The sequence below is a fragment of the Thunnus albacares genome, chromosome 20 (genome assembly GCF_914725855.1).
Source record: "Thunnus albacares chromosome 20, fThuAlb1.1, whole genome shotgun sequence".
NCBI classification, from domain to species: Eukaryota; Metazoa; Chordata; class Actinopteri; order Scombriformes; family Scombridae; genus Thunnus; species Thunnus albacares.
This window is the reverse complement of record NC_058125.1, coordinates 13117640-13145441: the sequence shown is the minus strand read 5'-3', so window position 1 is coordinate 13145441 and position 27802 is coordinate 13117640. Positions and strand designations below refer to the sequence as shown.

The 27802-nt window shown below is 38.9% G+C and overlaps 2 protein-coding genes across 2 annotated transcripts; both read right to left on the bottom strand.

Annotated features, from left to right (window-relative positions):
• Window positions 1-1373: 1373 nt before the first annotated feature.
• Window positions 1374-11569, bottom strand: LOC122971658 (protein FAM117A-like). The gene is made up of 8 exons (XM_044338397.1): window positions 10861-11569; window positions 9243-9388; window positions 8401-8529; window positions 7942-8058; window positions 7242-7370; window positions 6902-7091; window positions 4275-4446; window positions 1374-3265 (listed from the first exon to the last, which is right to left on the bottom strand). The coding sequence occupies exons 1-8, from the start codon at window positions 10982-10984 to the stop codon at window positions 2974-2976; spliced, it is 1299 nt and encodes a 432-aa protein (XP_044194332.1). The 5' UTR covers window positions 10985-11569; the 3' UTR covers window positions 1374-2973.
• A 2835-nt stretch (window positions 11570-14404) lies between these two features.
• rundc3ab (RUN domain containing 3Ab) lies at window positions 14405-24779 on the bottom strand. Its single transcript, XM_044338690.1, has 11 exons — window positions 24347-24779; window positions 19971-20086; window positions 19331-19458; window positions 19025-19110; window positions 18839-18928; window positions 18653-18733; window positions 18036-18201; window positions 17301-17458; window positions 17072-17191; window positions 15824-15924; window positions 14405-15665 (listed from the first exon to the last, which is right to left on the bottom strand). The coding sequence occupies exons 1-11, from the start codon at window positions 24505-24507 to the stop codon at window positions 15523-15525; spliced, it is 1350 nt and encodes a 449-aa protein (XP_044194625.1). The 5' UTR covers window positions 24508-24779; the 3' UTR covers window positions 14405-15522.
• Window positions 24780-27802: the final 3023 nt, after the last annotated feature.

Sequence of the window (27802 nt, the reverse complement as noted above, 5' to 3'; positions counted from 1 at the left end):
ACTCATTGAATACAATAAAATCCAAAGGCTCTCACTCTCCCATTTCCTACATTTACAGATTCTCTTCCTTCAAACACTTCCTCATTCTCAGCAAATCCTGCTGTCAGTAATAATCTCTGAGCTAGAAGCTTCGTTTTTGGCAAATTAATTTTTCCTCAACAAAATGCTTTCCCTGTGAGATTGCAAGGTTCTGGGTTCAGTACTCGCTCAGGGCAGCACTCCTCTTAATTCTGCTCTTGTAAATGAAGCTACTTAACATGATTATCTACCATCATGCAATGCGAGTCCAGCACCCTTTAGTGAAAGCCATTAAGAATGTCAGAGCTGCAACCCCCAATTGTTATGCAATTAGAAGACTTTATATGACAATCTGATCTTGCTTACTATTTGTGTGTCATATGTTGGCTCAGTGCAGAGCGCTGCTGTCTTACAAACATGACGTCACCTGCAGCCAGTATTAGTCAGCAATTTCCTATTCTGTTTAACTCTTTTAAATTGTTATGTCTTGTGGTTCTTTCACATTTTGTGAAAATGTCTCTGTTTTATGCAAAGTACTTTAATTTGCCTTGTTGTTGAGAAGTTGCCTTGCCTCATGTTAAAGATCTTTAACATGCACACCAGAGATGGTGAAAATAAATCTAAAACAGCACCTTCTGTATTTTAAAACATAGAAGGGGACCATTTAAATCCTTTTAAACTTGAAAAAATAAAAACATAAACCAACATTGTGCTCAATTATTCTGATTCCAAAGAAGAAGAAGAAGAAGAAATCCTGAAGACTTTTTCTAGATTATTATTTTAGGCCATCACAGTCTGTCAGAGCCTGAAAAATTTGATCATTTTTTTGGTTCATCCAACAGTCCCACAGAGAAAAGCTGGAGCCAGCAAATGTTTGGCATTTTGAAAAAATGTGACTCAATCAATTTTAAAAATAGCCGAGAGAAAGTTAACAATTCGCTGGAAGTTTACTGGACTGATTTGACTGTTTCCCACACTTTAAAGAGGCTTGTAGAAATGAATGAACAGAACTATAATATGTAAAAAAAAAAAAGTCAAAGATCTAAAAGGTCTTGAGAAATCTGACGTAGGACGAGGGAAAAATAGTCACAATAGCACATGGAAGTAATTCAGTTGAACATCTGCCAGTACAGAGAAGATATAACAGTAGGTTTAGCCATAAATTTCAGGAGTTTAGCAATGCAGGGAGCACATGGTGTAAAAATCACATATGTTTACATGGTTTTTGCTCATGCTCTACTTTCATGATGACCCAAATCAGACCAATTTCAGACTCCAGTTACTACACCTCACTGCAGACCAGAGCAGAGTATTAAAAGTTATGACTTAGTCTAATAAATCACAAAGACAACACGTTATCAATCATATATTTATGTGGACAGAACACAGAACCTGAGATAACAGTATGTCCCCAGCATTCACACTGATGTATAAAACATTGAAATTTAGGCTTATTTGGGAAAAAAAGACAATGTTTGAATCCATCAGCATTTCACCAGGATACTAAAACTAGGAGAAGTTAATCAAACGATCAGACTAATGAACCTTCCATCCACGTGCACACACAAAAACAAAATATCCTGTCAGACACAATAAACCCAGGACTAACGTATGGAAGAAAACGTCTTTTCCTCCACATAAAAAACCCCTCTCCTGGAAGTGCATAAAAATCCACCCGATACAATATCTCATGTATAACACCTGCCTCGATTATACTGACAGAACAAAACTAAAAGTAACAGGGTTTTTTTTTTTTTTTAGCTTATGTTGCAGGTAACTGAAAACGATGTAGAAAATACACATTACTACTCTTACATTTACCAAAAGTACAAAAGTGAATATAAAAATAAGAATTGCGACTCAAAAGTAGCAGTTCAATTTGTGCAAACATATCTACCAGAAATAAAAACTATTTGAACGTGAACTTGTCAGCTTGGCAGAGAAAAAAAACAAAAAAACAAAAACAACATCTCCAGAGAAATGCTAAACATGAAGGATCACAATACTACACCACTAAAACTGGTTAGGTAGTCTACTAGGCTGTGAAACCTCAAAACTATAAACATACCATAAAGCACACATCTAGAACATCAAGGAATAAACAGGTTTTATCCATCAACGCGTGCACGTTACTTTTTTTTTTGCAAGTAAACAAATGACAACAAAAATAACATACTGTACAACTTTTAAAGCAGGAATGCAGGAGCTGAAGTCTTTTAGGTACTGATGCTACCAGAGTCCAACAGCTGGAATAATTCCCTTCAGTCTACAATAATCAAAATGTGATTTCATTGTGAAATGTTTTCATCAGGTAAATAAAACCCAACTGATTTGTCGTGCTTTGTACACCACCAACGGTGCAAGGTCAAGTTAGGTAAAAATAAAAAAAAATATTGAGGTGAAATGCAGAAAAATATCTTTGAATACTTAAAAACAACCAAATTTATCCAAGAAGGGTTTTGCTTCTTCTTCTGCTGCTTCTTCTATTTGTAACATTTTGGACAGAGATGACACACTGCAGTCAGAGATTAAAAATCAGTATCAACAACGTACATGTGTGTGTGTGTGTGTGTGTGTTTGCTTCTTTGGGGGGGAAAAAAAAAAAAAAAAAATCTGTGCAGCAAGTGAGTTAAGAGTAGAGTTAGTGAGAAGTCGTCTCATCTCTCACACGCTCGTGTTTGGCCAAAAATATATCTTTGGATTATGAAATGACAGAACATAAAAAAGGTCTTAATTTAGAAATGCATGGACACCTAAAACAAGTAGCTTATAAAGCATATCCTTTGGATTGCGTATGATATTATTTTTTTCAATATTATCTTTGTTTTTTTTTTAAACATTTTATACCTGTTTAGAAAAAGGAATGGTCCTTTCCTAAAACAAAGCAACAGCAACAAATCTGAAATATTTGCATTACGCTTTGTCGTTTTCCGCAGAGGAGATCCTCCGCTGTGATCAGAAAGCGAGGCCCTCTCCAGAGCTTTCTCCCATGACGGCGGCGGGTGCGGGGGGATCTGGAGGAGCGGCCCGGTTGCCGGAGGAGGTTGCCTGGCAGGAGCTTGTTCCCTGGTTTGAGCAACTGCCTGCTGGGGAGACCGCAAGGCTGCGGAACAACAGGTCCATGGAGGGGAGCAGCGGCTTGAGGAGGCTGACGGGGCAGAAGGCCGAGCCCCCATGGGGGGTAAAGTTGACCTTGTTGGGGTCTGGGCAGGAGGAGATGAGGGCTGGTTTCTGCTCGCGTGGAGCGCTAAAAAGAATGAGAGGAGGGAGGCTGTGAGAAAACTGACAAAACTAATAGAATTGGTAGAAATGAGGTTTGGTTACACACACACACACACACACACACACACACACACACACAGTCAGATATTGTTATCAATGTTGCAATAAATACACTTGTCCCTCACAAATTAACTAAAAGTAGTCACTTCTTGTGCTAAAACCTCACTTAATGTGCTCGGAGTGTAACATGATACAAGTTACAGAGACACAAGAGGAAAAAAAAACCCCCACTAAAATTATAACAATAACAACCACCAGAAGTATATCGCAACTATAGCTGCAGTTACAAGAAATATTGCACTTGTACATGTTGAGTAAGAAGAGGAGGAGGAACTTAAGGCAGTAAGGCAAAGGGTGGAGGCAAGAGAACAGTACATACACATCTTCTACATTTCCTCCAGTTCTATTAATGAGTAATCACAAGTTTGTACTTTATCTGGACTAAAATCCTAATGAAACTTTAGACAGTTTTAAATTTTTTAAATTTTATTGACTAAACTTTAAAAAACTGTTTTAATTGCCTAACTTTAACCAAACTTGTTCAAGGCACATTAATTAAACTATCAGGTCTATATATAAATATCCGTTTACAGTCAATGTATGAGGACACATCAAACTGGTCGCCACCAGAGGGCGCCCACACACTGACTCAGTCTGAACCGAGATGCTACAATTAGTCAAATTAAACAGGTTTAGAGCTCTTACTTCATTCCAAATAGCCTTTTATTAGATATTTCTCTGTGTAAAAAGGCACAAAAACATCTAAGTAATAATAACAGAGTAAGTAATTGCTCCTATTTTACACATCAAAGGCTACAGGTCTTGAGGAACACTACAGCATATGGGAAACAAATTGTGTAAAGCATTTTTGTGGTTGCAAAGGCTGTGTGAAGTCTGCTAAAACGTTGGTTAAGGTTGAAGAATATGACATTTTAAAATGACTAATAACTAAATGACTAATGACTAAAATGTACCTGGTCTCCTCCCAGACTCGGATCTTTTCGCAGCCTTCTGGAGGCTCTCTCTGGAAGCAGCAGCTTTTGTTGGGCCCTGGTGAGGAGGAGATCAGCAGAGGCAGGGAGAGGTCAGCCTCGCTCTGGGAGGAGAACGGAGACAGGAGGCACATCTCTGCGCCGTCTATCAACCCTGAAATTGGAAAGCAAAAAAGTGTCAGTATATTGAAAGATTCTACATTTCTGAAGACAGTTTTAAGTTTACACCAAGATTCGAGGTGATGTACACACTACTTAATCGACTGATATTAGTTAGTTGCACCTAACGGTTTCAATTTACACAAACTATTTATGTGATCTGTCATTTAAAGGTCTCTGAACAAAATAAGCCTCAGAAAAGTTTATTCTCAGTTTATTTTGTTCCAACTGATTATGTGTCAAATTAATTTAGTACCGTGTGTTAAAACAGGATAAAAGTAGTATAATTCCTAGTAGCTCTGTGTAAACACATAAGCAATATGAGGACATGAGCACCAAAGACAAATTTATAGCTAAACGGGGATTTCAAAGATACATACGTCACTTCCCACGACAAAGCTGGGATTTATAAAAACAAACTTGACGGGAGAATGTGTGCACTTTTACTGAAACTCTGACCAATGCGTACAAACATCTTAGAGACAGGGGAAACTGGTGACGCAGATGGTGAGGTGGTAAATTAAAGCCAGATTGTATAACGATTCCTCTCACACATTTCATAATCAAACGTTAATTATAGATCCACTTTATTATAAACATTCAAGCCAGCAGTGTTACTTCTGTTTGTGCTAGTGAGCCATAATTATTACATAAGAACCTTTCAATGTTAAAAAGATACAAGCCAGCTAAAATCTTACTCAATTAACATCTGTAATTTATTATTGAACTATTATTGAAACACTGAGCTTAATGCACTTTCTCACAATCACATTCCTAACCCCTAAAGTAAAGAGGAGAGGGCCAGGCCGTACGGTGCTCCCACTCCTGGTCAGCTGTGGAGCAGCACAGCACTGCTGGAATGCCAGGATAACGTCAGGATGATGCCAGGATGTGGCAGGATTCTGGGAAGTCTGGCTTGCCTTCCCCCCCAACCCCCCGATATTCAGCTTAAATACACCGATTCCTTTTTACCTCAATCATGTTAACTGATGCAATTATCATTATCGGTTGTAGAGAATCCAAGATTACCTCAAATCGCTTTAAATAACTGCAGAACTGATCGCTGATAGCTATTTGATAATATCTTCGAATACTGTGCATAGATCACCACGTACCATTTTAGTTTTCATATAGTTTTTGTGTGTAAAATCACTGCAGTGAACACATGACTACGTTGTCAGGTGCACAGAGCACTGAAGACAACGACTTCAACCGCTTCACTTCACCACCTGCATGCACCTGTGATTATTGTATTTTAGATATTGAGTGTGAGGTCTCATCAGTCATGCATGTATCTATATAGGCCTACAGTAGATTCTTAAATACCAAGCGGTGAGTTTCAGCGTCCCCTGTGCCTCCACTAGTCTATACACTGACAGTGTGCAGCCATGAGCTTCTTGGTGCTTCCGCGTCTGACCACTTTGTTTTATTTATTGAATTGTTTCGTTTGTTGCACCGACTGCATTACTGCTGCAGCCTTCAGCCTCTCGAACTTTCTTCTGTTTTTAATACTGCTGCCGTTCTCCACAGGAACAACATGTACGACAATATTCTTGTGGCCTTTTGCATTGTTCCATTTATGGTTAACTGTATGAGTGAAATTGGTGGGATATGAGGTTCAATCGCACGCACACATTTTGCAGTTGATTGTAATTTATAAAAAAAAAAGGGGAAAATATGTGCATTCGTTTCCCCAAACCCCTGTTTTGAATGTGAGTGTTTGTTTCAGTTTGGCTGCAGGAACGTGTGTTTATATGCAGATTGGTTTTCTGATTTTAGGTTGTGTCTGAGTGGGTTTCTGATTTTAGGCTGTTTCTTGATTGTCTGCAACAGGTGCAAATGTCACACAGCAGCAGTTCACTTTCCCTTTTGTTTTCTAACATTTCTGCTTTTCAAAGCTACTAACTGGTTTTGTCCTAAAGCATCGACTCCCAGGTACATGTTTGAAGGCTACTTCTAGGTCTCACATTTGAAAATGCTCTACTATTGACATGATAAACAAACAGTTGCTGGTTTGCTGTGATGCCTGTAAAAAGGGACTTTCTGTACAGAACATACTAGATGGCAACTACAGGTATTGTCAATGTAGTATATTCTAAAAACCAAGAAAAATACAATTTTTGTGGTGATTAAAAACAAAAGCAAAAAAAAAAAAACAAAGCAATCACTTTAGTGGTCAACTTAGTGGTCATAAATAAATCCAAAATTCTCTCGTTCAGCCTTTCCAAGAAGTGGAAAGGCTTTTTATAGCACATATGTGCTATAAAAAGATGTGTTGGACTAAACTCTTAACCACCGTGGAATTTGTATGAATTTTCTCTGTTTTTTTCATCTACACGTCTTTTTCTATTCATCTATCATTCACCTTTGTATACATTTGTTAGAGAAACTGCACTATCCTGATTGTCGTGACCAAAAGACTGAATGACACCTTGTACTTTGAAACCAACCTTGGTGCGAGTCCAGAAGTGCGTCTTCACAATTGGGCAGGGAGCTGGAGATATAGGTGGGAGAGGAGCAGGGTGAGGAGGAGGTGGGAGATGAGGAGAGAGGTGTGGTGGCGGCGGGGTCACTCTGAGATCCGCTGCTGCGGCTCTGTGAAGGGACTGGAGCCCGGTGTCCGTCTGGAACCTCAAGGAGCTGAGCCAAGAGGAGGAAACAACAATGTTTACACTGCTTAATTAACATCAGAAGAAGCTTTTTCAGAAATCTCGGAGTCTTTATACAAGTTAAATACTTTCTGATCCTTTTGCACATGCGTTTGTTGTGTGGAGGGGAGGTGAGAGGTACCCTGTGCTGCTGATGTGTTGGCTGGCAGATGAACATGCCTTCCAGCTCTTGGTTGAGGCCCTCCACGCTGCAGCGCAGCCGAGGGACCAGTGTAGACAGGGGAGCGAGAGGGATGGGAATTGGCTGAGTCTGAGAACACAAACAACAAAGCACATTCTTCATGAGTTAAATATTGAAGCAGCATGTGCTGGAGAGATCACAGAAATTCACCAAGTCCTAAAACGATGGTGCTCATGAAAACTTATAAACACTTTCTGGCACGAATCAGGTTCATAAACTTCCTTGTCGGTTTATCATGTTGCAACACACAAATCTGAAACCTCCTCGGCCCAGTGGAGGGTGGCACCACCAACTAAACAGTGCAGAACAGCTGTGCTGAAAAGCAGAAGAACGTTTTTCATTCTGAAAAGGAGAAGCAACGTGATGTAGTGGCCTTCCTGTTGCTTCAGTGTTTGATTTTGTTCACTTCCTGCTGATGAGCAGCAACGTTTATTCACTTTGATGATGAATGTAATGAGTGAGAGTTCACATAGTTGTATTAAACACTATTAAGATAAAGATACATACATGGCATGAAGCCAGAGAGGTTGCGCTAATATAAAAATACTGTCAGATGTACTTCTTAAAAATGTACACGCATGCATGTATGAAGGAGGCTGTGTAGTATATGTTTATGTGTGGTGATGAGATGGTAAAGTACCTGAGTAGTTCCCAGGCTACAGCTCCCCTGAGGATACCCACACTGGCGGTCTTTGTCATGTCCCCCTGAGACTGCAGGTTTGCTGCGCTGCTGCAGCTGTTGTTTTAGTTTAGCAATCTGCAATGAACAGAGGTTATTGTCAGTCAATCAGCTCGCAGGAAATCCTTCAAACTGACAAATGCCACATTTTACAACAAGAATTCTTCATAAGTATTTTGTATTATTTTAGCAGTGAGTAATGAAGAGTGCGGCTCAAGGAAAAGTGTCAGAAAGGGAAGTTTCTTGAGAGATGAGATCATTTGTCTCGTGTTGCTCAATGCTGTCAAAATAATTGAGTTAGGTGTTTTTCAAGAACTTTCTCTCCTTGATACAAAAATTAAAAAAAAAAAAATAAACGCTCACTTTAGCAAATCTGGTTCCCACAAACACAAAAGTTGAGCAATAAAGGCAGAGATTCACCTCCCGGAGATGTTCAGCGCTGCCCCATGATGCCGACCGTTTGTGACTACTGCTGCTGCTGCTGTTGCTGCTGTTGCTGCTGCTGCTGCCTCTCCTGCTCTGCGTTTTGTCTGTCCATGAGTCTGGGGTCTGAGGAGGAAGAAACCACAATATGGTGACTCACACCATTCAAATAACATTCAATGTGATTATAAATATTTAAAGTTTCAGCCTGACTGGAAAATGTTACGTTCAAGTTGCACATTACATCAGGACTTCACACATATTTTACTAATTTGTTGCACACTTAGCACAGATCAGATTCTCATGCCGAAAGGTTGATCTGTAGCCAAATCACACCATCCACACCCACAGAGTCTCTGTCTTCGCACTTGTAGAGGAACAAAAGAGCAGGGGAAACCGAAAAACAAAGAGGGGGGGGAGGATGTGGGCAACCAAAAAGCAGTGGCGAGTGCCTGCACACTGAGCAGAGAGGATGGGTGCAGCCAAAACGGCCTCGTCAGCTGACTTCAGGGACTGTTCTCATGGCTGTGGTTCTCACTCTGTAATAACTGTGCAAGCACACTCACTCCCTCCCTCCCTCAGTCCGTCTCCTAGCAACTTCTCTCTAAGCAAAAAGTGCTAACTAATCTTTTAACACATAACCCAACTCCAAAAATAAACCACAGCTACACAGACACATTCAAAGAGTTAAAATATAAAAGTCAGACTTACAGTTTGACTATGGAAACATGAGTGGTAAAGTTGCATTCCACGCATTTCTCCCTGACAAAACGGTTTCGATTCAAACTTGCCACCCTAAATATATTAACACCAAGGAACATTCTTCATCCGGAGCTGACCTGAGTGGATTTGTCCTTGCGAGACAGGCTGCCCTGACCCTCTGGTTCTTTAGGCCAGTGTCCCTGCAGGTACGGACCGATGATGGCATCAAGAGACATCGTCCGCCTCATGCCGGGGCTCAGCTGCTGCGGTTTGGCTTTCCCAGCTGTCAGTAGGATAACAACTTTTTATTTTACATGTGGCAACAGACTCAAATATCTTTTATGTTTGCCTCAATTGGTGACAGACTTTTGAGGCTAATATCAGTTTGTACTCATTAACATTCACTCTTTTCACCAACATAACAGAAACCACATGAACAATACTGTGGTTACTGACTGTCTATGTATACAGCTCCCACATCAGCCCTACAACCAACATTATTATTTAATCTGTTGATTATTTTCTTGATTCATCAATAAGTCGTTTAGAAAATGGTTGATCACTGTTTCCCAAAGCCCGAGATGCAACCGAAAATGTCTCGTTTTGTCCTGACACAACAGTCCAAAATCCAAAGATATTCATTTTACTATCATAGAGGCCTAAAGAAACCAGAAGATATTAACATTTAAGAAGCTGGAACGAGATTAAATGGCTCAACAAAATTAATCGATTATCAAAATAGTTGGCGATTCATTTTCTGTCTGTCGATTAGGCTAATTGTTGCAGCTCTAATTCAAAAAGTGTGTGAAAAGTGTAAAACAGCTACAGTGAGCAAGCTTTAGGCTACTTCATGTCAACACTGATCACACTGAACTGAAATTATTAGTTGACTAATCAGTTAGTTTATCAACATAAAATGTAATGTAAATACTTTTGATTGTTATATTGACAACAATTATGATACTTGATTAATGGTTTAAATAATTTAAGGAAAAATGACAAAATGGCCGGTCCCAGCCTCTTAAATGTTCATATTTCCTGCTTTTCTATGTCTGCTATGATAATAAACTGAATATTTTGGGTTGAGAACTGTTGTTCAGACAAAACAAAAACACTTTGAAGACGTCACTTTGGGCTCTGGGAACCTCTGATGAGCATTTTTCAGTATTTCATGTTGTTAACAGTTAATCGACAAGGTATTCATCATTAATCAATCATTACTGTAATAATTGTAAGTTGTGGGCCTTAACAGATCTATATAGTATCTATATAGTAACAACCATTTGCCATACACTGCTGTAATATTAATACTTTATTTATATGAAGTCAATGTTATTGTTTTATCATCAAAATCAAATTATAGTATGATAGACAAATCTTTAATCTGAACACAGCTAAATTCATAGCACACAATACACATTTAACAGTGAAGGTTAATAGCTGATTAGTGGTTGTCTGTTGAAAAATTTTGTTCAGGAAATCACAGACAGAGATGCTGTAGTGACTTCAGTGTTGATATTATTGATTATTATATGATTGGATGAAGCTACAGATGTTTTCTAATCACTGGGGCTTTATTGGGTCAGGCATTTCTGAGGTAAATCAGTCAATTTCACGTTTGAAACTAACTATAGTCATGAATTTTACTTGCAACCTGTGCAAAGCTTTATTTTTATTTCCCTTTTTTTGCATTTCCCATCATACAATTTCTTCATGACTATATGATCCATACAGTGTGACAGGTGTAGTTCATACCTGACTTTCCATCTCTCCGGCTGGGTCGAGGTTTGCTGGCCAGCTGGTAGGGAATGGTCGCCTTGAGGGGCTGTGGACCCACCGCAGCTCCCCGGGTCTGTCCAGCTCCACTTCGGCCTGACATCTTTCCAGTGACAAATCTGGGACAGCCTGGCTCTCAACTAGCTGAAATGAGCAATGTATGTCCTGCCTGATGGAGATCTGGGGGCGCTCTGGTGGAAACACTGGTGGTGTGCTGGCTACCAGCTGCAACTCTTCCTCCTCCTGGTGATGATGACTACTCAAAAACCGTTACAAAACTCAGTCTTGAGTCACACAGACACCATTTCCAAGTTTATACAACTACCAGCAACACTTAGCTCGACAGATGAGTCGTTATTTATGGCTTGTGATCAAGTCTTCGGCGGTGATCATACTTTTTTTTCTGGCTTGAGTGCGAGTTAGCTGCCTAGCAAGCAAAAGTTTCTTTGTGAAGATGTTGAGATATTTCGCCCCGTTGTCGAACAAGGAAGCGGCTCCAGCTTTAAAAAGTCACTTTAACGTCAACTCCTACGTCTTCTGAGCAAACCTGGGTGTATATTTCATTATAATTTTTCGGGCCGGAGCGAGTTTTGGTGGCCCAGAAAAAAGTTGCGAGGTGGACAGAAGATTTCTGCCCTCCGCGTTCTTGTTTCAACTCCAAACACTTCCACCTCCTCCTCCACGCTGGTGTGGGTTTAATTATGTCGGGGGCGGGACTAGCCCTGGATCTCACTTTTGATTGGTTTGTGCAATGTCAAGCTTCGACCCTATTGGACAGTTTGCCATAAATCCATCAAACTCGGACAATGAAATGTGTTGTCACCGCCTCCGATTCATATCTCATATTAACTGATTTTCACCATAAAATTCTTGTTTAAATGCCTTATTTGAACTTTTAAAGCCTGGTAATCAGCAGTAGTAACTTTAAACAGTCACATTTAAAGTTAAAAAAAATACAGACTACTTTTTTAAACAAGCTACTGTAGTTTACCATTTTTAGCAGTGGTGGAAAATACATTTACTCAAGTACTGTAGTTCAGCACATTTTTGAGGTACTTGTACTTCACTTAAGCATTTCCATTTGATGCTACTTTATACTTCCTCTCCACTACATTTCAGAGGGAAATATTGCACTTTCTACTCCACTACATTTGTTTGACAGCTTTAGTTACAGAAGATTTGACACAATGGATAATATAACAAACTTTTAAAATACAACATACTTTTAAAGATGACACCAGTGGTTTCCAATCTTTTTGGCTTTTGACGTCTTACAAAAAGCAGTGTGTAGTTGGGGTCACATTTCAGATGTCTATGAGTTGTTAACAGCTCCAATAAATAGTGATTTTTCCCTCTGGTTTTCCCCTCTGGTTTCATTTCAAAAAATGTTCAAATGATGCAATATTTCACCAAAAATCAAAGACTAGAGAAAAAGTCTGAAATCAGATTTGTTTATCAGAACTTAATTTTTTCTTCTTTCCTCTCCCATTAATCATCTCACGACCCCTCAGATTTATCTGGTGACCCTTAAGAGGGGCCCGAACACTAGATTTGGAACCAATGGGCTAAACTAGCTAACTGTACATGAAGTACTGTAGTTCAAACTAGCTCCACCTCCAGCAGCTACAACAGTTAAATGCTGCTCTTTGTATTGACTGCTGTTCCAGTATTAATAATCTAATGATGTCATATATAACAATATATCAGTCCGAAATGGGGCAAATGAGAAATGAGTACTTTTACTTTAATTCTTTAAGTACATTTTGCTGTTAATACTTATGTACTTTTATTTAAGTGGGATTTTTCATGCAGGACTTCTACTTTATTTAAGATCTGAGTACTTCTTCCACCACTGATATTTAGTGTACTGAAGCATATCTTTCTCAACACATTAATTCATTCATTCATTCATTTATTTGTAGGCTGATGAAATCATCCAAGCTGGGTGTGTGTGTGCACCATCTGGGTGGACTATGAGGTGGTTTGGGGTGGTGTGTGTGCATGTATGTGCAAGACAGTGTGCATTGTGGGAGATAAATGTTCTGTGTAAAAGGGAGTGCCAATGGTGGGTCAGGGAAAGGAGGCATAGATAACATGATGTGCACTTAAGCAGATCCTAGACCAGTGGCTCCAGTATGCCCTCACCCAAACCAAACTGGCGTAACATTTGAACTTATTCACCTCAGCCCATTCTTAGATAACATGCTTGTGTGTGGCACGACAAAATGGGAGTGAATGTGCTTTATCACAGAAGGGTGAAGTGCTGAACCATGTGTCCAGCAGCCTGCTCATCTATCTAGTGAAACTGCACCCAACAATTGATGTCACCAACACAAAACAGCCAAAGACAAAGCCAAATAACTGAAACCAACTTTTCACAACCTTTTTGGTATCCATTCATTTACAGCCAGGGAGTTAATTGGACAGTATGTCAATCTGGAATGTGTCTCCTACATAATGCATTTCCAATGTTTACCAAAGGACTTTCAGCTGCTGTTTGTTTAGCTCTGTGTATTTGTCTGTGTTAATGAATGAATGATTCTAACCTATGACCCCACGTTAGGCCTCGGCTGTTTGGAACCCATTTTAGGAGAAACACAAATGCTTCATGCTTCACAAAGTCAAGCTAAAAGAGGAGACGTGAACACAAAGAGTGACCGAGGCACAGGGGGAAAGATCATGTGTTGAGTGTCTTGAATCTACAGTAAATGACTTAGCTATGACGTCAGCATTGAGAATACGTTTTCTTTTTCTCCCCAGTCTGTCATTTTTGTGTCTTATTTTATTGTAAATCGTGACATTTAACAGCTACCAAGTTAGTAGTGAGTAAGTAAATGGTCAAATGCAAGCAACATGACTTGCAGAAAAAGATATTGTTGAATGTGAGTGTGGAGGCAATTCATGAACAATATGTGCATGAGCAAGACTGTGTGAGCCTAAAGCACAGCAGAGCTATGAGCTAAATAATCATGCTAATCTCCTTTGTCAGGTTTGTTTACCACATTCACTATCTTCATTTAGCATGTTAGCATGCTAACGTTTGCAAATTAGCACTAATTACGATGCTCATCTTAAGTTAATGGGGATGTTGCTAATTTTGCAGGTCATAAACAAAGTATTGGACAAGTTGAAATCTTAGCATGATGGTGGTGTAAAATTAAAGGTCAAAGGATCACCACAGTTATTACAGCTCATGCTGTGGCAGACATGAATGTCTGTGTCAACAGGTTTCAAATCGGACAATAGTTGTCTAGACATTTCACTCAAAACCATAAATGTGAACCTCATGGTGGTACTAGAGGTAAAGTCAAAGCATGACAAATGTCAGAAGGATTCATCTTCTGGGGGCGGTGAATGTTTGTACAACATTTCATGGCAATACATCTGATAGTTGTTGAGATATTTCAGTCTGCAACAAAGTGGTGGACCGACTGACCAGCAAACAAACACTGTCATTGCCATCCCAGGAGCCATACCGCTAGTGTGGCTAAAAAAAAAAGTACATATTCAATGCATACTAGCATTTAACGTTTCAAAAAAAGGCAGTTTTATTGCAGTTTTAAATAACACAATTTATCCCGACTCTCAACAACACTGCATGAGATTGCAATTTACATAATGGCAAATGATACAAGTAAGTATGTCATAAAATAAATGATAATAGAAGAAGAACAGATCACAGGAAAAAATGAAAACCAAAAATCAAATGATACACACATAGGCACGTTGCACATTCACTATTTCTCTCCTGCTGTATCAAGCCAGGTTTGTAGAGAAAGACAATGAAAACATTCATTCTGCATAGTCTCAATGCACTTTGCATTTGTATGCAATAGATAGTATGTCTATTTTTTTTATGTTCACATTGTAGCGGCTCTGCAAACCTTGTTAGCCTGACAGGTTTTTCATGTCACATCCTAAAATCTGTAACTAATGTATGATTGAATAAGGCCTAAACTGTCATTCAACTGAATATCATAAAGCTGCTTCTGTTAAATTTAAATAATCTTTTTCATAAAACCCTCTAGCCACATTTTTAACTCGCACATTATAAGCCCCTCTTTCATCTCTGTAATCATTTAACCAGTCCTCTTATAAGTGTATGGCAAAACATTGTTTCTGTTCCCTAAAGGGTTATAACAGCTCATCCATCCTGCACTGCCAGTATTATGCAACAGGCAGAAGATACAGTGACAGACTGATAAGACACAGACAAATGGACAAATACGTACATAACACTACAGTGAGTTTGGATGAATATGACCAGTACAGATACATGACTGTAATTGCACAAAATCAAGCTTCATGACGTAAGAGAGTTCAAACTTGAACCGTCTGTTTGCATTGCACGAGGCTTAATCATGTCGAGATTATGAAAGACAGTGAAACTGAAGGAGGCCATCGGGCAGTACAGCAGCTATTCCTGCGTCTTTGTTGGACAGTCCCACACAGGGAGGCTACTCTTTCACAAAAAGGTGTAAGTTGACAGAGAGCTGGGCTCAGAGCCTAAAAGTAAAGGGACTCACGTAAGGGCCACGAAAGAGCAAGCATTTGTCCGCCTACCAAAAGAAGTCATTTTTGTTTTCATGTTGAATTGTCTCAGTGTCTGTTCAGTGGTTGGCAGTGTTTCTTTGGCGCCCCCTAGCTGGGAGAGAGGGCAGGACTGTTCTCTGTGCTGATGTTGACCAGGCACTCACTGGACTTGAGGCTTGCCAGGGACTTGCAGCTCGGAATGGAGGCCAAGGACCCACACAGGCCCATCATGGAGGGAGTGTAGTCCTTTCCTGAAGGGGTGGGAAAGAAGGGTGAATTCAAATGTGTGTGTGTGTGTGTGTGTGTGTGTGTGTGTGTGTGTGTGTGTGTGTGTGTGTGTGTGTTTTTACGCAGTTATCATTTTATAAGAACACAGTGTGGTAAAGTGTGTGACTGTCTAAAATGTCACCTGTGCACCAGGCTCCTCCATTCTGTTTCCCCTCGATCCTCTGAGAGTCTGAATCCAGGCTGATCTCCACTGACAGCAGCTCTGTGCTGGGGAAACTTCTCCTAAAGGTCAACAAAAGGACAACAAAGGTCAACACTATAGTAGAAGGCAGGCAGGTCTGAAATATGTGGGGTTTTTATTGGTTGGAGCTGAAAAAACTTGCTTTACTATGTCCTTGAACCATGGAGCATGTCACCTGAATAATTTCAGACTCATTCAGTGTTTATTCATAATCAATTAATAAATGGATACATTTTGAAAAAGCCATTATACAGTAATGTTTCAAGATTGAATTTAAATTATTCATTATAAAACTTGAAGTAAATTTTAAAAAAATGGAATCACCAATTAATAATGAAAAGGCTTTTAAATACAATGTTCTGTCATTATACTTACTAATGTGACTGCCTATCATATTCTACCTCACAGTTCATTTGTTTCTAGCTTTAACATACGGCTTAATTAAAGACAGTTCTCTTTAATTAAAGACATGTGCGCCATTTAAAAATGACATGGAATCCAACCAGCTGAGGAGTAGAAGTAGCTCTGACTGGCCAGACTACTGCCAAAAACGTAGCATTATAAAAGCTTTTTTTTAAAATGGATCAATTTATCAGTTGATTATAATTAAAAAGTCACTGGTAAAAGTCACTAAGGCTGCAAATAACGATTATTATATTATATTGTTTGGTCCACAAAATATCAGAAAATTGTGAAAAATCTTGATCACTCTTGATCTGCCAACGAGTGATCATAAAAAATTACTCAAAACTATTATTAACTATTGATTATCAAAATAGTTGGAGATTAATTTAATTGTTGGCAACAAATCAATTAATCGACCAGTTGTTGCAGCTCTAAAAGTCAAATTTCAGGCTCCATATCTTGACTGTTTATGTAAAAACAGTAAACAAATATTGAATTGAAAAGTATGCAAATATATTGTATATGGGCATAGGTAGCAAATGCATGTGTAACTATATGTGCAACTTAATATACAGTATGTATGAATGAGTAGAACATGCATGGTGTGATGTGATGTACTGTACATGAATACAGTGTATGTACTGTATATATGTTCAGTATTGCATGAACAAAATTATTCTCTAAAATGACATTTGCTGGTTGATTATATGCTGCAGAGTGTGAGCAATTGTGTTGCATTGAAGCTCAGTTATACCAGGAGAGGAGACAGACACTCAGTCAAACCTGCGGAACAGCTTGACGTCCTCCTCGTTGTTGAACGGCTCTAGCGTCGGCCACTGGTTGACGAGGGGGATTGAAAGGTTTTTGGCCAAGTGGTTGGAGTCACATGGAATCAAGCTTGTCCTGACAAACAAGAGCGTGCAGTACATTATCAGAAACAAATTCAACATCTTTGATGATATAACTAAAACAATCTGAAATCTGAGCACTACCATCTGTCTATTGTACTCACAGCTGCTCCTGAAGCTCCAGGACTATGCCCTCCAGTTCCTTCTTTTCCTGTTGGCTCTGGCTCTGTAGTTCCTCCAGCCGGGCCTTTAGCCTCTTGTTCTCCGTCTCTGTGTTCTTCAGCTGAGACTCACGCAGACGCACAAGTTCCTCCAGGTAACCCTGACAACGCACATACACACTGAGTAAAAGGAAATGACACCCCTGCATACTCGTATTCATCTGTGATCATCAGCTGTGATATTACAGAATTTATTTTGTGATGTTGTAATTTAGGATGTGCCCACTTTTGCTCAACACTACTGTGAACACTCAAAATTTACAGTTAACATTTATGCAGAGCTAAACAAGTGTCAGCTGACTCAATTAAAGAAATAGTTTTGAGTAATGCATCTATTTGTTTTCTTACCGAAAGTTAGATGAGAACATCAACACCACTCTTATGTAAGCTGAATGAAATATAACATGTTCATTTGTGAGCTTTACAGGTGCTGGTAGGCAGATTGTGTTACCCTTGAACAGAGCCAGGCTAGCTGTTCCCCTTGTTTCCAGGCTTTGTGCTAAGCTAAGCTAAAGGGCTGCTGCTTATAGCTTCATATTCAGCACACAGACATGAGAGCACTATCAAATTTCTCATCTAACTCTCAGCAAGAAAGTGAATAAGTCTGCTTCCCTAAATGTCAAAATATTCCTTTAAGCAATCCTGTCCTGTGTATGTTCAAACATAAAAAGATGGCACCTTCTGAGCATTGACGATCTTGAACCTCTGCTCCATCTTGCGACACTTTGTGCTCCAGCTCTCCTCATCAGTGACCAGAGGGATGTAGGGATGTTCAGGGACGCTGTCATCACTTGTGCTGCTGTCAACACTCCGTCGATCGTCATCATCACTCATGTAATCATAGCTACAACAGAAGCAGTCAATTTGACTGTTTTTTAGTGCCAATATTGACTTTGCACGTACCGTTTTTAACACATTTCAAACTGGACTATAAGTCAAATTATATCTTTTTTGCAATATGTTTCAAGATTGCAGAACTCCCCTAAAAAACTGGACAGTGAAAAACTGACAGAACTGAAACTGCTTAATCATATTTACAGCACAGCACAGTCAGCGTTTTGTAATTGCCCTATTTTACAGAAAACATTTTGGTATGTAACTGTATGAAAAAGTAAGTTTGCACAAAACCAAAGAAAAATATGTAAAGATATCAAGAGTATTTTCATGATTAAAAAATGTAAATACCAAGATGAAACCATTTCTTTTTCAAGTACATAAAAGTTTAAATATTTATTGGGTCTTCCAATGTATTGTTGAGTATATAAGATTTTTTATAAGTTGTGTCAAAGATATACCTTTGTGTGAATTTCAAATATGGCGTGTAGTCAATCACAGCAGAGGATTTACCATCTAAGGCTTCCCCTTTCAGACAGAAACTGTGGAGGAGAAACCGCATAGAAATAAGACAAAAAACTACAGAGACTCATCAACGATTATTTGGATGCATAAAAGGTCACTGTATGAAGGGCAAGACTCCTCACCTGAAGTCTATGGCTCCAAGACCTATGAGCATCCCTGTTAGCACTGTGGCTTCTTCTCTTAACATGACAGCTCCTTCTGCATAGAGTCTCCTGAAGTACAGACACAGGTACAGCCAGGTGGGAACAAGGTTCTAGCTGGGATTAGATGATACTACTGTATAAAACATGTGTGCTGAAGCCTCTAACCTGGTTGTTCTACTGTCTCTCAGAGCAGTAGCTATGTATTCAGACAGCCTCTTCTCCATCAGGGCTACTCTAATCCAGGCTCGGCCCTAAGGGGGTCACCAGAGGTTAAAAAATGAACTTAAATAGTCACGTCAAATAAAAAATTACTACTTAACTATACTATTTTATCCTATATAACATAACATAGCCCATTTTACCATATTTCACAGTGATTTCATATGTTCTATGTTTTTGTTTACCATTTTTTTTATCATGATATATTTTTTAATAATCTTCATCTCCACCATCATTGTTGGTAGGACTTGCCTTTGCTCGTGAGGTGCTGATGTTTTCCATGCTCTCGATGCTGCTAATGCAGCTGTTGGGCACTTTAGCGCAGGCCAGCCGGATGAAGTCCCAGAAACTTCTCTGGCCATCAAACCAGCTGCTGGAGCCTAGAAACACAGTGCAACAATAATATTGTCTCTATGTTGCTCTAAAAACATGTAACATGTCAGTATACTGTATATAATGTTTATTAATTATATATATATATACATATTTTACTACACAGACACAATAAATTACTAATTTATCACTTCGTAAATGCATCTGGAACTTCAGTCTTTAAGGGTCGACTGTATTTTGTTTAAAAACTCAGTACAACATTTTCATACAGATACATTATAATAATGATATGCAGTAATTTCATTATTAGTAGCAACATTAAATTGATTCCTCTTTATGTTTATGTGTATTAATGACAAATAAACATTAATTCCTTGTTTTAAAGTTTTAATAATGACATCATTTTTGTGGAAACCTGTATTGTCTTCTAAAAATCCATTGTCAGTAACAGCATTTGGACATTTTCAATATCAGATTCCATTTATGTTTCAGTATTTTTTTATTTTTATCTTAAATAATATGCAGTATATAAGGGACAAATTCCTCATGGGTTCATTACCCTTAAAGCGGTGGCTGAGGATGTGCTCGAGGATGGCTGCAAAATTGATGAACTCTTCTGATGAATCATCAATGGGCTCAGCTGTGTATTTCTCTAATAGAGTCTTTACTGAAAACCTATTTAAGAGAGAGAGAGAGAGAGAGAGAGAGAGAGAGAGAGACAGAGAGAGAGAGAGAGAGAGAGAGAGAGAGTGAGTATTCATACAGGGAGTTTGGTTTTCCAGTAATGGTCATCATGGGATTAAACTAGTCACAGATTAGATGCACAATATGATAATATGTCATTTCTGCCGCCAGGGGTCTCTCAATCAAAACAAAAACAAAAGACAGAGTTTGATGACGTCATGAAGTAGCATGTGATCATGGGAGTTGTTGTCTTCACTGTTAAACAACCACCATTGCCGTCATTGCAATCAGCTTCTCCTGGTTAGGATTCCTTCATCGTTCAGGATGTTTTTGCTGGGAGCTAAATCATCCGCAGAGTCCCCCTCCTCTCCAAAACAAGCAGACCTGGTAATTAAAACTGGTAAAAACACTAAATAAAGCAGTCTCGCTTTAAAAATCTATGTTTCTTCCACACTGTTCAGCGGACACAGGATGTCCGGAGGGGTTGCGAGCCAAGCTGCTGCTAACGTTTGCTCAACTTGTTTCTCTGACAACTAAGGATCCAGACATCTGATTACTAAAATCCTTCATCTGGTTAAAAGATATAATTAAAAATGGCCAAGATCTAAAAAAGTATATCATAAAAATGTGACTTAAAACCGGATAAAAAGTCAATTTATGAAGCTTCTGGCAGACAACCACAACACTGACGCACGCACCACAGCGATATGATGCCATTGACTGCCGACCAAATGAATGAGAATGAGCTTGAAATGACAGATTTCTCTGAATTTGAACATTGTTGGAGACATTTGGGATAATGTAAGTAGACAACTCAACAAAATATATAACATAGGTCTAGTCGTTTTTTAGACGTTTTAATGCAGAAGAATTACATATTTTACCTTTAATGTATTACTGCTTAGTTTCAGTTTACTGTAGGTAACTAATCACAGATGAAACTATAATTCAACTTTTTGGTATCTGATTAAATAAATCAATGTAAGTATCTTTATAGTATATTTAGTAAAAGAGAATGAAATGCATTAGAGACACTGTGGTCAAATAATATGCATCTCATATGACTGTAGATTTCCACCACAGTCACATCGTACAATCCATTTGCTGCTGACTCTCATCTCCATACTTGAGCCTGATGTCACTCATTTACTGGGAGGAAGACGTTTAGGCAGAGCTTTCAGGAAGCTCCAACTACTCAATCACCTTTTATTGGACAGCTTGGATTTATGACTCTGCTCTGATGTAATACATTCACAGTTGTAAGGAAGCCTGTTTGTGATGCACCTCGCTGTAGCTTACCATGTACTTTTTGACATACATGAATATATTCAGCAAACACACTTCAGCAAAACACCCAACATAAGCAGTTTAAGGCACAGTCAGGAGAAAAATATTTGGGATGGTAGGGAAAATGTACAATTAATGTGATTTGAGGCAAAAAAAATTGTGAATGAAAGTAATGACAGTAAAGTAAAGGATACCTGATACAAACTGTTGTGATCCCAATCTTAAACATGTTCATAAAATTACATTATTAATTTGTTCTTAGTCATTATGTGAATGCTATGTTAGTGAAATAGTGATGTACAGTATAACTGGGTAACTGTGGTGGTAGGTCAGTGAATTTTGGCTGAAATATCAGATTAGAGCTGACATGGTTGATTGATTAATCGTTTGACAGTAAATTTGACAACTATATTAATATTTGATAAATAGTTTCCATGATTTTTCAGGCAAGAATGCCAAATGTTAGTTGGATTTGGCCTCTTAAATGTGATGATTTGATGTTTGTCTTTGTCTACTGTACATCATCATGAACATCTTTGGGTTTTAGACTGTTTACCATTAAAAAACAAGCAATATGCCACCCTGGGCTCTGGGAAAACATAGTGGCCATTTCCCAACAATTTAAAGACAAAACGATTAATAGAGAAAATAAATTAGCAGATTAATCAATAATTGAAACAGAACAGCTCTAGATCAGATCCAGGACATTGAGTCATCCAGTCATCCTGCTATCCATGCTAACACTATAGGATGAGCTTGGTTCTGTAATATCTTCCAATGAGCATGTGCTAATTTCATTGCTACTGTTACTGTTCTGGGGAATTACAGTAGCTGATAAAACATATTTAGATATAACTTATGGATATGTATTCTCTAGTGTAACAATGTACCTGCATAATTAGGGGTTTCATGTAATTTCCTGCCACAATAATAAACCCATGTGCCTTTGGTAACTAAAATACATTTTTTTTCCAGGCCACATCATCCTTCCCCTGAAATGACCGCTCCTAAATATGTTCCTGAAGACTAAATAATTCAGCAGGTCTATTTGCTGCAAGAATACCTGCCAAATGCTATTTGTCCAGACACAAGGAGATATGCCAAGAGAGGCCATATGGGTTACTTAAACCCTACTAGATATGGTCCTGCAGTGACCATGAGAAATAGTCTTTTGCAAAATCAGATATGTCAGCAATTTAATGTACGTTTGATAGAGAGAAATGACTTCAGATATAGATATTGGTCATGTTTTGCTGACTCTGGAATCACCAAGTTTGTGCCTCAGTGGCTACTTTTAAACTGTTTTTATTGGACGTGTTATTAGTAAAACATACTAATACACACACTTTCAGTTTGCGTGTCCACAAGACAATGCTTATCCTAACACGAGCCAGTGAGGCAAGTGATTTCACTCCCCATTGTTCCAAACACAACAATGTCTCATTCAGCCGGGCCAGATACTGGACAATAATTGGCTGACTATCCTCCACATCAAAACGAGCACAATCCCCTGTGTTTTCACTGTATTACACACAGCAGGGCCGTGTCATGACCCAGATAAGCTTGTCAGTGGCTCAGCAGAGGTGCAGTCCTGTCTAGTTCACCTGTCCAGCTGTCTGAATATGTGTTTAATGTTTGTATGTGTTTAATAAGTGTAACATACACAGGACATGCTGTATGACTGAACATGTGACCATGTGACATGTGACATGTCCTTTCTGTGGACTCCACTCATATGACTTGGGCTTGAAATGGACCCATGAAACAGGCTTGAGTGATTTGATGACTTTAGACTTTGACGTTAACATTGATGACTCGAATCTTTGAAGCACAAGCAGCTTAGCTGCAGAGCAGACATGAAGCCAGGGTTCAAACTATAGATTTTCTGGAAGTCAATACTTTTGACGTGCTTTTGAGTGAACGATTATAACTTTAAGTCAGGATATAGTTTAGGTATCTAGTGTATATCTGTAGGAAGAGAAGGATGGACAGAAAAGAGACAGATTTCCTTATATTTAGTAGGCTATTTGAGTGTTAAATTCTGTGGTGCTCTAGTTTGAAGAGTCTAAATCTCATTTCAACTGCAGTACAGTTTTTGGATTTAGTCAAATACTAAAATCTCTTTTGTGATTGGGAAGTTTGGAAAGGTTAATTAGCACAAATTGGATAAATCATTCACAATTCATGCCTGTTTAAATGTGCTGCTACTAACTAAAACTGTACAGGTGTTTACATTTTGAAATAGGAGGCTCAGAGGTCAGACACAGTTACAGATCTTTCTCTCTCACGGTCTCCTCAGTAAGGTGGACACCTGCTGACATCAAAGGCTTTAACCCAAGTTATAGAATAAATGCATGTCTGCAGAATCCATTTATAAACACAGTTATAGAGTTTGTGTATATGTGTTTGCACACTATGCAGTTTATAGCCTGTGTTCATTCGTCTATGTCTAGCGAAGACAATTTAAGCTCAATCCTCTTTTCAACAAGCCCACAAAGTCCAATCAGGACGTGATGTACAGGCCTTATAGTGCCTCCCTGCCCCGAGTCCCTGGGGTGCCAGTTAGTCCTTGCCCCAGGAAGGTTGTCGTCATAGCAACCACGCCATCAGCGGGGAGAAAATGAATCGCAGAGACAAAGATGACATGGCTAAACTCACACAGACTGTTTGTGTGCTGTCGGATAGAGGTATGTATGTGTTATATTTATAGTTAAAGGTCTTTAGTGCACATGCAGGCTTCGTGTCCATGCAGGCCCACACACTTCATGAAAAAATTACTTATTGTGAGGATGACGTAAGCGTGGATGTTAAAAAATGCCATATTTACATGTCCAGCATCATTTTGTTGTTATAAGACACAAATTAACCAAACACCTACAACATGACCACTTAAATCTCGCCGCCCATCAGAGCTCAGACACTTTAAATACACAAACACAGCGTCTCCTCGAAAATACAGCCTACCTGCAAACAGTGATGAGGTTTTTTCGCTCCACTGCCACATTCCGGGCGGACGCCTTTTTCGAGACATCTTCCATGGCCATCGCTGCCTGCAAACAGCCGGTCTCCATCCAGGAGGAAGCAGCCCTAATATCAAAGGACCCCTCCCTGTCGGCTCTTCTCATGCACCTCTGGATGCCGGAGAGGACGCTGCCTGTCCTGCCCGCATCAGAGCCGCTGGCAGCCAGAAGTAGAGGATTCACCTGGAGCCGGATTCACCGGAACATATAGTGTGTTTGCTGTGTTTGTATTATTACTGTTATGCACAGAGGACTCAATTACATCTAAGCTCTCTCTCTCTCTCTCTCTCTCTCTCTCTCTCTCTCTCTCTCTCTCTCTCTTTCTCTCCGCCTCTTTTTTGACTTCATCATGACGTCACTGGATCACCTCGCATCATGCAGGCTGAACATGACGAATCACATCAGTGACAAAGAGCTTTACAGCATGGCTTTAACATTTAACCATCCTATAAGGGCTTTAATATTATGGCTAAGTAAACATATTCCCCATAGATAAATATCCAATATACATTAAGCCTAATAATCCAATATTCACTATGAACTGCGAAATATATCAGATATTAAAACCTCATTATAAACTGGTGCTGTTCTGCCAAACATCATCTTATAAACATGCCAACGTTTCCAAAGTTTCCAAATATGTCTTTGAATTTTGGGGAAGTGTAACATTTCCATTTGATAAAATAGCCATAAAACATCTCTTTTGTCTTTTATCTGCTTTATCTCTTATTTTAAATCTATTTTATTGGTTTTATTACTTTTTTTATTCATCGTTTTTTATGAAGATTGAAGATTGTTTTACTATTTCATTGGCTTTTCACTCATCTGTAAAGCACTTTGGATTGCACTAACCTATAAGAAAGGTGCATATATCACCCAGTGCAAACTTCATATAGCTTCACATGGTGATACAGAACTTGTGCTGTAAGACATTGTGGAATAAGAGGATATATAAAAATAAAAATAAAAAAAAACCTTACAGCTACTTAAGGGGAAATAAAGGGGATCATGTATGTTAATGAGTCAATTTATTTGCTAAATATATCAACAATTGTTTTCATTGTGCAAAAGGTATACATTTATTAACACATACTGCATTTACCTCATTCTATATATTTGCCACATATATCAGAAAATATAATATATATAATATAAAATAATTTTTCACAGACAATACAGCTATAATAGGAACTTTGTGTGTATTTGTCCATTGAAGACCTTTTTGTACTTGTAAAACATTGTGGTTATACTGTATGTTGTAATATCATTTCTTGTTCAATAACAGCTGTACCAATTTTTTGCTGTGTTTCTAAAACATCTTGGATCATCATCAGCAGCAGCAGCAGCAACAGCATAGTCATCATGCTGGATCATTTCCTTCTTCTATGATTTCCGATCAGCATCCTCTTCACTCTCCTCCCTCTCCTCTGTTTCCTCCCTCCTACCATTAGAAGAGACGCTCATGTTTCTGAAGCTTGAACCAACTGAGCCAAACCAACAAAAGTGTCACTAAAAAACCCTCATGGAGACACTTTGGCAACCACACAGTCCCTAACCTTCTCCTCTCTAATGAGCTGACAGCTGGTTGCCGCCATACGTTAGGGGGTGGGAGTTGCGGCTTTTTTTGTCCTGGTGGGGGAGCAATCACTCATGCATATCTGTGTCCGGTGCTCCATATGTTTGGACGCTTCATATTCTTGTCTTGACAGCATCAGAACAACTCACCTCCTTCAGTATTACACTATTGTGTTTTATGTAAAAGAAATAAATGTCATATTATGTTCCAAAATCATTCCATTGTGCCTTAATTATTTTCATTTCTACTCTGACTACATGTGTGTTACAAATGTGTTATCCATCTCTCCCTAGGCTCTTGAAACTCAAAAACAATGCACATATACACACACACACTCTTGCTTGTTAATTGGATCCATTTCATTTGACTTCACATGTGTAAACAACCAACATTTTTACTTGCTGTGTTCTGATTTTCGCAGCAGGAGAAAGAGCTGTATCTACTTTCCTTCTTTATTACTTGAGCAATAAACATGTTCATGTTGCTTTACAGAGCTCCATGTCGAGAGCCAGCAGTTTCTCATTTTCATTGGATGATGAAAAATATTTTCATCAAGGTGTTCCAGTGGTAAAAGTGCAGTGTATCGACAGAAAAATACACAGGGAAATTCAGGTGGGAAAAGTCTTATAATCATGGTCACCATCACTAGACATCATCTATTTTCTAAATCTGCTGACATCTGATTGTAAAAATCTGGTCAGCTCATGGTAGTGGTGTGTTTTCCTACTAAAATGTCTTTTTGGACCTTGAAGGTAATATGAATATAAAAGTAAGTACTAGCAGCTTAAAGGACCAGTGTGTAAGATTTAGGGGGATTTATTGGCAGAAATTGAATGTAATATTCATAAGTATGTTTTAATTAGTGTATAATAACCTGAAAATAAGAATTGTTGTGTTTTCATTACCTTAGAATGAGCCCTTTATATATACAGAGGGAGCAGAGCCCACAATGTTGCACCGCTATGTTTTTACAGTAACCCAGACTTGGAAGGGGAGGAAGAGGGTGAGGGGTATTCAATTGGTTGAAATCTGCAACCTCACCACTAGATACCACTAAATCCTACACAATGGTCCTTTAAAGGATAAGTCCAAGCAAGAACTACCACGGCTTGAGGCTGAAACCAATGAGGAAGTACCTTAAAGTGCAATGCCACAGACGGCCACTAGATGCTGGCTCCAACTGACTCCCATTCAAAAAGCGCCCACCTCTCTAGAAATACTAAGTCAATCTTTTTTTCAATGACTCATGGTCTCAATTGCTAAATTCAGGCCGTCTAATAAGTGTGCCGGAGGTAATTTAGGAAATTATGGCTGTTAAGAATTGAAAACTTATGGCAGCTTTGATGTCGTGTGGGTGTTGATTGACAGCTGGTGATTGACAGTTCACTCTCCTGCTTCTTGCACTGAGTCGGACTATTGCAGAAATATTTCAGTAAGTTTAATGTTACTTCATTATGATACCTGCCCAGTTAGCACAATGTAGCTACAGTATCTAATGTTAGCCCAAGCGTGCAGTGCTCAGTGCTCCTAGTAAGCTAGTGTTCGCTTCACCCGAGGTAGTGGACGTGTTTCCAGAGTGTGAAAGACAACACCCCCCATTCCTTATTTGGAGGGTCCTGGCTCCAAATGGAAAAGATGTCGTCGATCAAGCTGCAACTCTGAGCTTCAAACGGGCTCCAATGCAAACCAACAGGTGACGTCACACCTTGCTACATCTTTAATTTTTCAAGTTCATCTTAAAACAACAGTCAGGTGTCCATATGAACACTGAGGACAGTACAAATGTAAACAGTAAAACAATTTGAGACTAATGCACATAAGAAA

Bases quoted from the DNA above. Each gene is read 5' to 3' on its own strand.
- LOC122971658 (XM_044338397.1), bottom strand. From the start codon at position 10,984: ATGTCAGGCCGAAGTGGAGCTGGACAGACCCGGGGAGCTGCGGTGGGT. The intron at 7,092-7,241 runs GTACCTCTCACC...CTCTTGGCTCAG, and splicing joins CAACACATCAGCAGCACAGG to CTCCTTGAGGTTCCAGACGG. The intron at 3,266-4,274 runs GTACATTTTAGT...CATTCTTTTTAG, and splicing joins CGAGTCTGGGAGGAGACCAG to CGCTCCACGCGAGCAGAAAC.
- rundc3ab (XM_044338690.1), bottom strand. From the start codon at position 24,507: ATGAGAAGAGCCGACAGGGAGGGGTCCTTTGATATTAGGGCTGCTTCC. The intron at 19,111-19,330 runs GCAAGTCCTACC...TGACCCCCTTAG, and splicing joins TCAGCACCTCACGAGCAAAG to GGCCGAGCCTGGATTAGAGT. The intron at 15,666-15,823 runs GTGACATTTTAG...CCACCCCTTCAG, and splicing joins TGGAGGAGCCTGGTGCACAG to GAAAGGACTACACTCCCTCC.